The sequence below is a fragment of the Malaclemys terrapin genome, chromosome 21 (assembly GCF_027887155.1).
Source record: "Malaclemys terrapin pileata isolate rMalTer1 chromosome 21, rMalTer1.hap1, whole genome shotgun sequence".
Lineage (NCBI taxonomy): Eukaryota > Metazoa > Chordata > Testudines > Emydidae > Malaclemys > Malaclemys terrapin.
In genome coordinates, this window is record NC_071525.1 from 20,247,521 (window position 1) to 20,260,237 (window position 12,717).

General features: G+C 65.5%; 1 protein-coding gene across 1 annotated transcript in view; it reads right to left on the minus strand.

Moving 5' to 3' along the window:
* Positions 1-1,761: 1,761 nt before the first annotated feature.
* The window catches only part of CADM4 (cell adhesion molecule 4), a 140,130-nt gene continuing 129,174 nt past the window's right edge, over positions 1,762-12,717 (minus strand). The window contains exons 2-9 of the mRNA XM_054011143.1: positions 9,518-9,664; positions 9,128-9,280; positions 8,474-8,608; positions 7,929-8,090; positions 6,166-6,256; positions 4,963-5,135; positions 2,653-2,781; positions 1,762-2,176 (exon numbers count right to left, since the gene is read on the minus strand). Of these exons, the coding sequence (XP_053867118.1) occupies positions 2,067-2,176; positions 2,653-2,781; positions 4,963-5,135; positions 6,166-6,256; positions 7,929-8,090; positions 8,474-8,608; positions 9,128-9,280; positions 9,518-9,664 (1,100 nt within the window). The 3' untranslated portion in view covers positions 1,762-2,066. The remainder of the gene's footprint in view (positions 2,177-2,652; positions 2,782-4,962; positions 5,136-6,165; positions 6,257-7,928; positions 8,091-8,473; positions 8,609-9,127; positions 9,281-9,517; positions 9,665-12,717) is intronic.

The following is a 12,717-nucleotide window of genomic DNA, read 5'->3' on the forward strand; positions in this document are numbered from 1 at the left end:
GATGCGAGTGTGCGAGTGCTGCCGTTTGAATAACCTCCCCCCTGCCATGGGGCTGGGGGTCGGGATTGAGGGGCACCAGCAGGGCTGTGAGGCAGCCTTGGAGTCTGTCATTGCCCCTAAACCCCACTCCCCTCCCAGAGCAGGGGAGAGAACCCAGGTGTCCTGGCTCACAGCCCCCACCCCTTGCTATCTGGGGCCCTGCCCTGTGTCCCAGCCATGGGGAGGTTGCGGGGGTGTGGGTCCCACTGCTCCTGTTCTCAGCCGCGAGTCTGGAGGGAGGTCCTGTGATTGGGGGGGGGGGTGATTTTTCTTCAGCCCCCTTGGGATTTTGCCTCCAAGAATCCCGGGATCTCACTCAACCCCAAGCTGTGACTTTTAGGCCCCTGATTGACATTTTCTGAAGGGGGGGACAGGGGGCCCCCCCGGGGCGGACCCCACAGACCAGGTCTCTGCCCCCACTCAGGTTAAAAGAATTAATCGGGGAGTTTATTGAAGTATCAAAGGCGGTTAAAAGGCGACAGATATTTACATATATATTAACGTTCAGGCTGTGGTGGGGGCGGGGGAACAGTCTCGGGGTGGGGGGGCTGCCCCCCCCAGAGCCCCCTCCCCACACCCCGGTTATATATTAATAATTATATCTCCCATTCGTTTCCCCTATCCCCTCCCGCGACACACACGCTAGAAACTAACCTCGAGCCAGAGACGGGGCTGGGACCCCCCGGGGGTTCTTCTGGACAAAGGGGGGCTGGGGGGCAGTCAGGGACGTGGGGGCTCAGAGGGGATCGGGGAGGAGATGCCCACACTGGAGACGCAGCCCCTGTGGGGTGGGGCATGGGGGGCCGGTTATACAGGCACCCCTCGCCCGGCGCAGAACACGGCCCCTTGGGTGGGGCGGGTTATGGGGGGAACCCTCCCCGGGCGCAGGACACAGCCCCTCTGGGGTGGGGCAGGGGCAGGTTATACGGGGACCCCTCGCCCGGTGCAGGACACGGCCCCTCTGGGGTGGGGGGGGCGGGTTATGGGGGGACCCCTCGCCTGGCGCTGGGAGGGGGATGGGGGGCCATGACGGGGAAGCTCTTTCCCAGTGTAACTGGGGGAATTTCAGTGCCCAGGGTAGGGGGTGGCACTGACTGGGGGAGCCAGCGAGCCCCACCCCCATCCCGGCAGCACCCCCAGCGCTGGGGGCAGCCGAGGGGCTGGTGCATTGGGGGCAGGAGGGTGAAATCGGATTTGCCCTATTCACCCCCTCTGACCCCATGGGTGCCCCATGGGAGGGGAGTTCCTGGGGGGGGGAGGAAGACGCCTCCCCCAACCCCCCGGCCCCGTCTCAGGCTCTTGTGCTTGGTGAGGACGTCACATGACGAGGACGGACAGACACTGATGGACAGAGAGACACCCCCCCGCCCCCCACCCCAACAATCATGGCTTTAAAGAGAGTCCAACCTGCTTTTAAGGCCCACAGCAGGAATATGGGAGCCCTGGATGGAACCCAGGAGTCCTAGCTCCAGCCACCCCCCTTCACCCTGGTAACCCCCCACCGCCCTTCTGGAGCCAGGATAGAACCCAGGGGTCCGGGCCCCACAGGGGGGAGGGGCTCCAGCCCCCATCCAGTCACACCCCAGTTAAGCTGTTTATAAAAGCACCCCACGGTCTCCACCCCACCCCTGCCTGTTTCCCTGGAGCCCCGCCCCCATCAGAGGGGCGTGGCCACCCCAATTGTATTGTGGGTGAGGCCAGAATCCCCTGGTTCAGCCCCCCCCCGCCCCAATCTGCCTGGGCAAAGGGCACCTGGGGTCCCTGGAGGTGGGACTTTCACACAGGGTGGGCGTGGCCTCAGTACAAGGGCGTGGTCTTACTGCATAGGGGCGGGGCTTCTTGTAGGAGGCGGGGCCTCACAGCCCAGGGGCGGGGCTTGAACCCCAGGCTGCTGGCACATAGGCCTTAGTTTCAAAAATGAAACCAAACCCCCCCTCCCGCCCCGCAAATCCCGTGGTTCGGCCGCGGCTCGATGGGTTGGTCCAAACTCTCCCCCGGCTCCGCCCCCATTCCCCCCCCCCCCCCGCTCAGATGAAGAATTCCTCCTTGCGCTTGTGGCCGTCCCCACCGTTGAGAAACGCTTCCCGCGCCTCGCCGTGCTCGTCCAGGCCGCTGGCCTCGTGCGTCAGGTACGAGCCTGTGGGGGCGGGGAGAGGTGAGGGGCTGCCCCGCCCCCTGCGGCCCTGTCCCCTCCCCCACTGCCCTGCCCCCTCCCTTCCCCCTGCTGCCCCCTCCCCCACTGCCCTGCCCCCTCCCTTCCCCCTGCTGCCCCGCCCCCTCTGGCCCTGTCCCCTCCCCCACTGCCCTGCCCTCTCCCCCACTGCCCAGCCCCCCCCGCTGGCCCTGTCCCCTTCCCCGCACTGCCCCATCCCCTCCCCCTCCCCCACCCCCCCTGACCCATTGCCCTTCATCCTCCCCCAGCCGCTTGCCCCCGCCCCACCTTGTCCCATCCCCCATCCTGTCCCCGTCCCCTCTCCCTTCATCCTCCCCCAGCTCCTCCCGCCCTGTCCCCTGCTCCCCACTGCCCCACACCACACCCCATCCTCCTTCATCCTCCCCCCCAGCCCCTACCCCACCCGTCCGCTCCCCCACGCTGTGCCCCGTCCTGCACACCTTTCTGCCGGATGGAGCACCACACCATGCCGATCAGGACGCAGATGACGGTGAAGACCAGCAGGGCGAGGATGCCGCCCACGATGGCGTAGGGCACCGAGGTCTGGGCCTCCACAATGGCCCCGGGGTCTGGGGGCAGGAAGGGAGGGTCAGGGGGGGCTGGGCACAGACGGACATGCGGGCTGGAGCTCCCAGCCAGCCCCCCCAGGAAGACCCCGCGGGCTCCCCCACTCTGTGCAGGAGAGGGAACAGGGAGGTCACCCTGCGAGGGGTGGCGGCTCTGCCAAGCACCTGGCACTGAGCAGGGTCTCGCCCCGCGGGCTGGGACCACCCTGCCTGGGCCCCGCCGCTCGGGGTGACTGCCAGCGAGGGAGCCGGGCTGGTGGGGGCTGTCCGGGGGGGCAGGACCCACGTTTCCGGGCGAGGGGGGGGTCCCCAGCTGCCGCTCACACGCCGAGTCTGGGAGAGACGCAGGCCTGGGCCGCGCGGCACAATTCACTCACCCCCCAGCCAGCACCGTAACCGCTGCCCCCCTCCTGCTGGCGCTGGCCCCCACAGCTAAGCATTGCTCTGCTCTGTGCCCGGGCACGTCGGAGCACCGGCCGTGCTGGTGGGGACTGCAGGTCGGGAGTGAGGGGCGCCGGGGGAAGGCAGGGGGCTGCGGGTCGGGAGTGAGGGGCGCCGGGGGAAGGCGGGGGGCTGCGGGTCGGGAGTGAGGGGCGCCGGGGGAAGGCGGAGGGCTGCGGGTCGGGAGTGAGGGGCGCTGGGGGAAGGCGGGGGGCTGCGGGTCGGGAGTGAGGGGCGCCGGGGGAAGGCAGGGGGCTGCGGGTCGGGAGTGAGGGGCGCCGGGGGAAGGCAGGTAGGGGTGCCAGAGGTGTAGCCATCGAGGCTAATTTGCTAGTTTGCATAATGTGTTTTCTTGGTTGGTTTGATTGATTCTATTGTTCTTTCTCTGGGGGTTGCTCATAGCGAATGCCGAATGCCGCGCTGTGTTACTCATACTCGTTGGCTGTAAAACAAGGAACCGAGCGGCCGTCCCACTCCAGCGAGTCCGTCAGTGTTTGTAACCTTTGGCCTGGAGAAACGGCCTCCACTTCCCCTTTTGTGTTTGGGGAACTGAGACCTGGCCGTGTTCCCCGTGCGCTAGGAGCAGCCCGGTGACCGCAGGGCACACCGCAGGGCCCGGATGTCACGGGTCGGGCCAAGTACCGGTTTCGGGGATGAGCTAATCGATAGGAACGGGTAGGAATGTGTGTCAGCCACAGAAGAAGTGACCCCGCAGATTTCGCTGGGCCTGGCAGGCTGGGCACTGCCGGGACCCGGTAACACCATGGCGAGGGGCCGCTCTGTCTATCTACGCTATTAGCTCAGCTCTGGCACGACAGCTGAGCCACTCGACACCTGAACCAGATCCCTGCCAACGGGGAACCTGGACCATCGAGTCCATCGGGCATGGCAGAGCCGAGGCTGGTCTGAGAACAGAGCTGTTACCACCAGGGACCGGGGCACTGTGACTTCTCTGTAACTGTTTTATACCTTGGATTAGCCTTTCGTTCGTTTGAATAAAGATCTTGAAATGTTGGTGTTGTCCTTGGTATACATGTCCTGGCCACCCCCGCTGAGAGCCCACCCACCACCTGGAAAACTCTGTGTCTCTAACCCTGTCGCCTGAAATGGGACAAGAACTTAAATATCTTCCGGTCAGATCATTGGCGAGGCGTAATGAACTAGCCCCATAAATTCAGGTCAACGGGGGGCTGCGGGTCAGGAGTGAGGGGCACCGGAGGGCAGGGGGCTGCGGGTTGTGAGTGAGCAGTACCGATGGGCTGCAGGTCGGGAGTGAGGGGGGCAGGGGTCTGCAGGTCAGGAGTGAGGGGCACCATTGGGCAGGGGGCTGCGGGTCAGGAGTGAGGGGTACCGGGGGGCTGTGGGTTGGGAGTGAGGGGTACCGGGGTGCAGGGGGCTGCAGGTTGTGAGTGAGCGGTACCGATGGGCTGCAGGTCGGGAGGCAGGGGACTGCGGGTCAGGAGTGAGGGGCGCTGGAGGGGCAGGGGGCTGCAGGTCGGGAGTGAGGGGTACCGGGGTGCAGGGGGCTGCAGGTTGTGAATGAGTGGTACCGATGGGCTGCAGGTCGGGAGTGAGGGGCGCCGGGGGGCAGGGGACTGCGGGTCAGGAGTGAGGGGCGCTGGTGGGGGCAGGGGGCTGCAGGTCGGGAGTGAGGGGCACCAGGGGGCTGTGGATTGGGAGTGAGGGGCACCAGCAGTCCCCAGGGGCTGCGGGTCGGGAGTGAGGGGCGTGGGGGCTCCTTACCATACACCACCAGCACATACTGGTCGGAGGCGCGGCCGTGTTTGTTGGCCGCTTGGCAGGCGTAGGTGCCGTTGTCCCCCGGGCTCAGCGCCGGCAGCATCAGCTCCGCGCCCTCGATCTGCGCCCGCTCGGGCAGCGAGTCGTTCGCCCGGCTCCACGTGATCTCAGTGGGGCTGCGGGAACAGACACCGGGGAGGGGGGTGAGCTGGGCCAGGCCCTGCCCGGCCCACGGCCCTGGGATCCGTCCTCTGGCGCCAGCGGGCAGGGCTGGCCTGACACCAGGGTGATGGGCAGCAGCACAGCTCACAGGGTGACACCCCCCGGCACTGAGACCCGCAGACCCCCATATCCCAGGCTCTGGGAACATCTGGCCCTGTGAGCTTCCCCGCAGCAGTGCCCCCAGCTGGAGGCCTTGGTGTGACGCAGTATGAGATACGGGGGTGTCACGGGGTGTGGGGGAGTCAGGGCCCCGCACCCCCACTTCCTGCGATTCCCCGGGACTCTCAGCCAGCCAGTAACACAGAAGGTTTGTTAGATGACCGGAACACGGCCCCAAACAGAGCTCGTAGGGACAGAGAACAGGACCCCTCAGTCAGGTCCATCTTGGGGGGTGGGGAGCCAGACCTCGGTTCTGGGCCCCCCCCATGTCCCCAGCCAGCTCCCACCTCAAGCCCAGATTTCCCGATCCGGGACGTGTTTTTCACGGCCCTGAATTTGGTAGGGCCCTAAATATAAAGACAGCTGCATCGTCTCCGTTTTGTCGTCAGTCCCACGTCTCGACAAAGGGAGCTCGGAGCAGGACCGAGTGTGTGTGGGCGTGTGGTTGTGTGGGTGTGTGGTTGTGGTCCAGGGGGACTAGCCAGCAAACTCACCACTACTGCTGGGAACGTGACCTGGGGACTGAAGTGGCTGGAGGTGTCTGGTTGCTTTAGCTTTTGACAGCCCTGGGCTGTGTCCTGTGACGGGGCTCGAACCGCCAGCCCCTTCGCACAACGGAACTGACTGACGACCCCGAACGGGGGCCGAAGCCTGCGCCCACCTGAGCCCCCCGGCCCTGGGCTCAAGCCCTCAGGCTTCGGCTGGGGCCCTGGCCCTGACCTTGGCGCTGTGAGCTTCCCCCCAGCGGTGCCCCGGGCCGGGACCCTGGTGCTGCGAGCTTCCCCAGAGCAGTGCCCCAGCACATAGCCCATGGCCCCCACTCACAGCGGGTTGCCGTTGACGACGCAGGTGAGGAGCAGGGTGTCACCCTCGCGCAGCACGGCCTGGCTGGCCTGGATCCGCGCCGTGGGCGAGTCTGCGGGGAAAAGACGAGGGCGGCTGCATGGGGAGCCCAGCGGCCGCGCAACCCGACAGCCCAGCAACCTCACAACACGACAACCCAACCCCCCACAACACGACAACCCAAGCCCCCGTACACCCTAAAAACAGCCCAGCTCACCCCGGCTGCACAACTCCACCACACGCCCAGTGCGCCCCCCCCCCAGCACGACACAACACAACAACCCGACAACCCAGCAACACCAACCCCACAACCCAGCAACACAACCCAGCAACCCCACAACACGACAACCCAAGCCCCCGTACACCCTAAAAACAGCCCAGCTCACCCCGGCTGCACAACCCCACCACACGCCCAGTGCGCCCCCCCCCCCAGCACGACACCACAACCCAACAACCCAACCCCACAACCTGACAACCCAACCCCCCGCACACCCTAAAAACAGCCCAGCTCACCCCAGCCGCACAACCCCACCACACACCCAATGCACCCCCCAGCATGACACCACAACAACCCCACAACCCAGCAACACTAACACCACAACCCAACAACACGATGCCCCCTATGTCCCCGCAGCAATCCGACAACACCACAACCTGACAACACAACACCCCCATACATCTGCCAGCAACCCATCAATACCACAACCCCGTGACCCCCAGCATCACAACAACCCAACACTACCGCAACACGATGCTCCCCCCAAAACAGCACAGCTCACCCTGTCCACACAGCCCCAGCACACGCCCAGTGTGCCCCCCAGCACGACACCACAACACGACACGACAACTCACCACCTCCGCCAACAGCCCCCAAACTCCCTCAGCAACATGACAGCCTATGACCCCTCCACAACTCCCACAAAACAACAACACATTGCCCCAGCATCACCCAACATACACAGGACAACACAACTTGGCCCCAGCCCCACCCCCGTGCACCCACAACCACCCCCGTCCTGCCCCCCTGCACACACACAACCCAAAGCAGCCCATGGCCACACGCTGCCCCCGACCCACTGCCACAGCCCAGCCCAACCCCACACGCGACTGTGACATGAGGAACACCCCCCCCCAGGGCAGCCCCATCCCCAGGCACTCCCTGCCCCCCAGCCCTCACCCCTGCTCCCCAGCCCTCCCTTTCCCCCCTCATCTCACCCCACCCCCCGTTCCCCTTACCCCCACCCCCATCTGCTCCCTGTCCCCCCTTCCCTCTCCCCTGCCCCCCAGCCCTCCCTTTCCCCCCTCATCCCACCCTGCCCCAACCCCCCTCACCTCACCCCACCCGTACCCCTTACCCCCACCCCCATCTGCTCCCTGTCCCCCCTTCCCTCACCCCTGCTCCCCAGCCCTCCCTTTCCCCCCTCATCTCACCCCACCCCCCGTTCCCCTTACCCCCACCCCCATCTGCTCCCTGTCCCCCCTTCCCTCTCCCCTGCCCCCCAGCCCTCCCTTTCCCCCCTCATCCCACCCTGCCCCAACCCCCCTCACCTCACCCCACCCGTACCCCTTACCCCCACCCCCATCTGCTCCCTGTCCCCCCTTCCCTCACCCCTGCTCCCCAGCTCTCCCTTTCCCCCCTCATCTCACCCCACCCCCCGTTCTCCTTACCCCCACCCCATCTGCTCCCTGTCCCCCCTTCCCTTTCTGCCCCCCGCCCGGGCCCCCGTGTCTCCCCCCGCACTTACACTGCACGTCTAGCACGTACTGCGTCTGCTTCCGCTGCCCGCGCAGGGCGGGATGCGTGGCCTCGCAGGTCACGATGGCGCCGTGGTCGCGGCGCTCGACCCGCAGCCGCACCGACGTGCTGACCCGGAAAACCTTCCCCAGCTGCTCCCGGGTGCTGAGTCCTGCCACGGCACCAGGGGTGAGCGACTCGCGGTGACCCGGGCCGGCCCCCAGCCCACCGGCCAGCCCCCCGCCCTGCAGGGGACAGGCCCTGCCCCCCCCAATCTCCCAGCCAGCCCCCCGCCCTGCAGGAGACAGGCCTTGCCCCACCCCCAGCCCCCCAGCCAGCCCCCCGCCCTGCAGGAGACAGGCCCTGCCCCACCCCCAACCCGAGCCAGCCTCCTCATCCCAGAGGGGACAGGCCCCCTGCCCCATTCCCTGGCCCCACAGCCAGCTCCCTGTCCTGCCCTGCCCCACCCCCTAACCCCTGAGCCAGCCTCCTCATCCCGGAGGGGACAGGCCTCCTGCCCCATTCCCTGCCCCCAGTCGGCCCAGGCCCCCTCACCTCGCAGCTCCCGCCGGTCCCGGTACCAGCGCAGGGTGGCCACGGGGCGCGACCGGGGCACGACGCACGTCAGCTCGACCTCCCCGTCCTCCACCGCCTGCTCCTTCACCTCCACCGTCGGGTTCTCGGGGGCCACTGCAGAGACACAGGGGGCAGGGCAGGGCAGGGGGGGTCACTGGAGCTGGCCCCTCGTCCCTTCCCAGAATCCCCTGGGGCAGCCGCCCCCCATCTCTTCCCAGAATCCCCCGCGGCAGCCACCCCCCCCCGTCCCTTCCCAGAATCCCCCGCGGCAGCCACCCCCCCCGTCCCTTCCCAGAATCCCCCGCAGCAGCCACCCCCCGTCTCTTCCCAGAATCCCCCGGGTCAGCCGCCCCCCGTCTCTTCCCAGAATCCCCCGTGGCAGCCACCCCCCCCCGTCCCTTCCCAGAATCCCCCACAGCAGCCACCACCCCCCGTCCCTTCCCAGAATCCCCCGCAGCAGCCATCCCCCCATCCTTTCTCACAGCCCCCCCATCCCTCCCCACTCTCGCGGGGTCCCCAGCCGCACCCCCTCCCGTCCCAGCCCCCCGGGGTCCCCAGCCACACCCCCTCCCATCCCAGCCTCCCGGGGTCCCCAGCCGCACCCCCTCCCATTCCAGCCCCCTGGCCCCGCACCCAGCACGGTGAGCAAGGCGATCTGGTGGTGCGTGTCGTCGGTGTAGAGCTGGCAGAAGTAGCCGCCCTCGTCCTCCAGCCGCACGTCAGAGAGCTGGATCCGCACCTGCTTCTGGGTGAACTCCACCAGCTGGAACCGGTCGTCCTTCAGGGCTGGGGAGACAGGGATGGGCTCAGTGGCTGCCCCCGGCCCCCCTGCCCGGCAGCCCCTCACCCCGCGTGCTCGCCCCTCTGCCTGGCGGCCCCTCACCCTGCGTGCCCGCCCCCCTGCCCGGCAGCCCCTCACCCCAAGTGCCTGCCCCCGCCCGGCACCCCTCACCCCACATGCCTCCCCCCGCCCGGCGCCCCTCACCCCGCGTGCGCAGACCCCCCCGCCCGGCGGCCCCTCACCCCGCGTGCCGTTGAAGAAGAGCGTCTGCCGGGCCGGGTTCTGGATCACCACGATGGAGCCGTCGTACCGGTGCAGCCGGCAGTTGATCTCGGCCACGCCGCCCTCCACCACCGTCATGTTCTCCGTCTGCACCTCCTGCGCCAGGGCTGGGCGGGCGAGAGCGGGGGTCAGGGAGAGACCGGGGGCTCAACTGCCACGCAGCCCCCCCCCCACGTCCCCCTGTAGCGCCAAGGGTGCTCATCAAACCTCACAGCATCACAACGACACGTTGGGGCATTGGGCCCAAACCAACTCCCTGAGGACACATGCCAAACCCAGCCCGGGGTCAGGGAAACGGAGATGAGTGACCGGGAGCCCGCGGTGCCAGGCCGCCGGAGCAAGGCTGAGACCGGCGGAGGGAGGCCAGGCCCCAGACGGACTCCTGGGTCCGGTTCAGGGGAGGTCGCACTTTAGGGAGGAGCCAGACCTGGAGAGGATCCCGAGAAAGCAACAAAACCCCAGGGCACATCTGGCCGAGCGGGCGGCTGACTGGTCGGCCAAGGCCGGGGGCCGTTCTCACGGGACCGCGGATCACAGCAGGACAAGCCAGGCAGAGTGCGGGTCAGCGCTAGCGGAAACCCTCCCGCTCCCAGGTCGTTCAGGCCGGTGCGGGGTCTCTGAGACTCCGGCACCGCAGGGTTAAGGGCAGACCCCTGCCCGGCTGGTCCCGCCCGGTGTCCGGCCCGATGCGGCGATGATCATACGGGGTGTGTGGAACAGATGGGCACGGGCCCCTGCCCTATGAGCCACCCCCGGAGCCGGCGCTGTGCCAACCTTAGCTGGTGAACGGCCCGGGAGGGGAACCAATCCTGGGGCCGGCCGGGGGGGGGTGGCACCTCCTGGTTTGCAATGACCCAGCCCCAGGGAGCGGATCCCCCCTCACAGCCCCCACGGCCACCAGCCCTGCCCCTGCCCCCAAGATTTTGTAGTGATTGGTTACATGTGGCATGAGAGTAGGGGGCGTGGCTTGTTGGAACAGGGGCGTGTTCTATGAAGATAGGGCGGGGCTAAAACATCCTTGGCCCCCATTGGCCCATAGGAGGCCAAGGCCAGTTCATGCTGCTATTTCCGCCGCTTTCCCATCCCACCAAATAGGCTGATGGCGACTGTCACGTGACCTTTGACCTCTGCCATGAGGCCACTCTCTGTCTTTGGCTTAACCTCTCTCCCGGTGCGTACCCAGGAAGCCACGGCTCGTGTCACTTCCTGCTTCACTCCCACCCGTGGCTGCGTATTATGCCGTGTAAATTACATCATCACCTAGCAACAAACATGGCCGCCCCTTGGCAACACGGACAAACATGGCCGCCCTCTCCTGTACAACACAGATGAAAACCGGTCGCCCTGGGGACTGTTGGCCCCTCACGGACACTCAGTGGGGTTTGGTTGCTGGCTCCCAGTACCAACAGAAAGGGGACGGCCAATGGGGAGAGGCCAGCACTCCAGGTCAGCCTGATTGATAGGGCAGGCAGGCCAATGAGGAAGTCAGGAGGCCAGGGGGGTCCCGTCCTCTGTGTGAGCTGGGTCAGCCTGGGCCGGAGGGGCAGAGCTAAGGGGAGAGCAGAAGCCCAGGGAGCTGCACTGGAGGCAGAGTGGGGCTGGGGCGGGTGTGGGGTCCCCATGCCATGGAGCGGGGTGACGGGTTTTCCTGCCCCATTAGCTCCTTAGTTTTTAATCAGTTGCTGTTTAATCAATTGTATTTGCTTGAGCTCTGTGCAGTGATCAGTGGGCCAGGGAAGCACCCGGAGCAGAGAGAGCCCCCGGATCCCGGGCCCAGCCTGGTCAGGTTTACGAGGACTTATTTAATCTTTTTATTACTGACCTTGGCACAAAAAGTGGGAATGTGCTAATAAAGTTTGTGGATGACACAAAGCTGGGAGATACTGCCAATACCGAGAAGGACCGGGATATCATACAGGAAGATCTGGATGACCTCGTAAACTGGAGTAATAGTAATAGGATGAAATGTAATAGTGAAAAGTGCAAGGTCATGCATTTAGGGATTAATAACAAGAATGTGTGTTATAAACTGGAGATGCATCAGTTGGAAGTAACAGAGGAGGAGAAGGACCTCGAAGTATTAGTTGATCACAGGATGACTATTGTTGCGGATTGTGGGGGAGTTAGGGCCCTGCACCCCTCTTCCCGAGATTCACTGTGACTCTCAGCCAGCCAGTAAAGCAGAAGGTTTATTTAAGGACAGGAACACAGTCTCAAGCAGAGCGTGTAGGTACGACCAGACCCCCTCAATTAGGTCCCTCAGGGAGGTTCAGGGAGCTTGGACCCCAGCTTGGGGTTCCCTGCGTTGCACCACCCAGCCCCAACCGAAACTAACTCCAAACTCCTCCCGCTGCTCCTCTCCTTTGTTCAGTCTCCCGGGCAGAAGGTGTTAATTCTCCCCACCCCCGTTCCTGGCTCAGGTTACAGCTCAGGTAGCTTCCTTCAAGGGAAGTCCCACATCCCCACTGCAACCCCCCTGCAACATTCCCAGGTCAAATCTGCCCTGCTCCCTGCTCCGTCACATCTCTCCCCCCTTCGAGACTGAACTGAGCGGGGTCACTCTGACCAGTGACCTGGGGAAGTTCAGGGCTCCCTCTCCGGGACAACGCGTCCGCTATCAGGTTGTCACGTCCCTTCACATGGACCACGTCCATGTCATAATCCTGCAGGAGCAGGCTCCATCTCAGGAGCTTGGCGTTGGCTCCTTTCATCTGGTGCAGCCAGGTCAGGGGAGAGTGGTCGGTGTGCACGGTGAAGTGACGCCCAAAGAGATATGGCTCTAGTTTCTTGAGGGCCCACACCATGGCCAGGCATTCCTTCTCGATGGCCGCGTAGTTCTGCTCCCGGGGTAGCAACTTCTTGCTCAGGTACACGATGGGGTGTCTCTCCCCCTTTTCATCCTCCTGCATTAACACCGCCCCCAGTCCTGTGTCTGAGGCGTCGGTGAACACCATAAAGGGCTTGTCAAAGTCTGGGTTTGCCAGAACTGGGCCACTGACCAGAGCCTCCTTCAGCGCCCGGAGAGCCTCCTGGCACTCCTCGGTCCAGACCACTTTGTCTGGCTTCCCCTTCTTGCACAGCTCAGTGATGGGGCCGGCTATGGCGCTAAAGTGGGGCACGAACCTCCGATAGTACCCTGCCATCCCAATAAAGGCTTGGA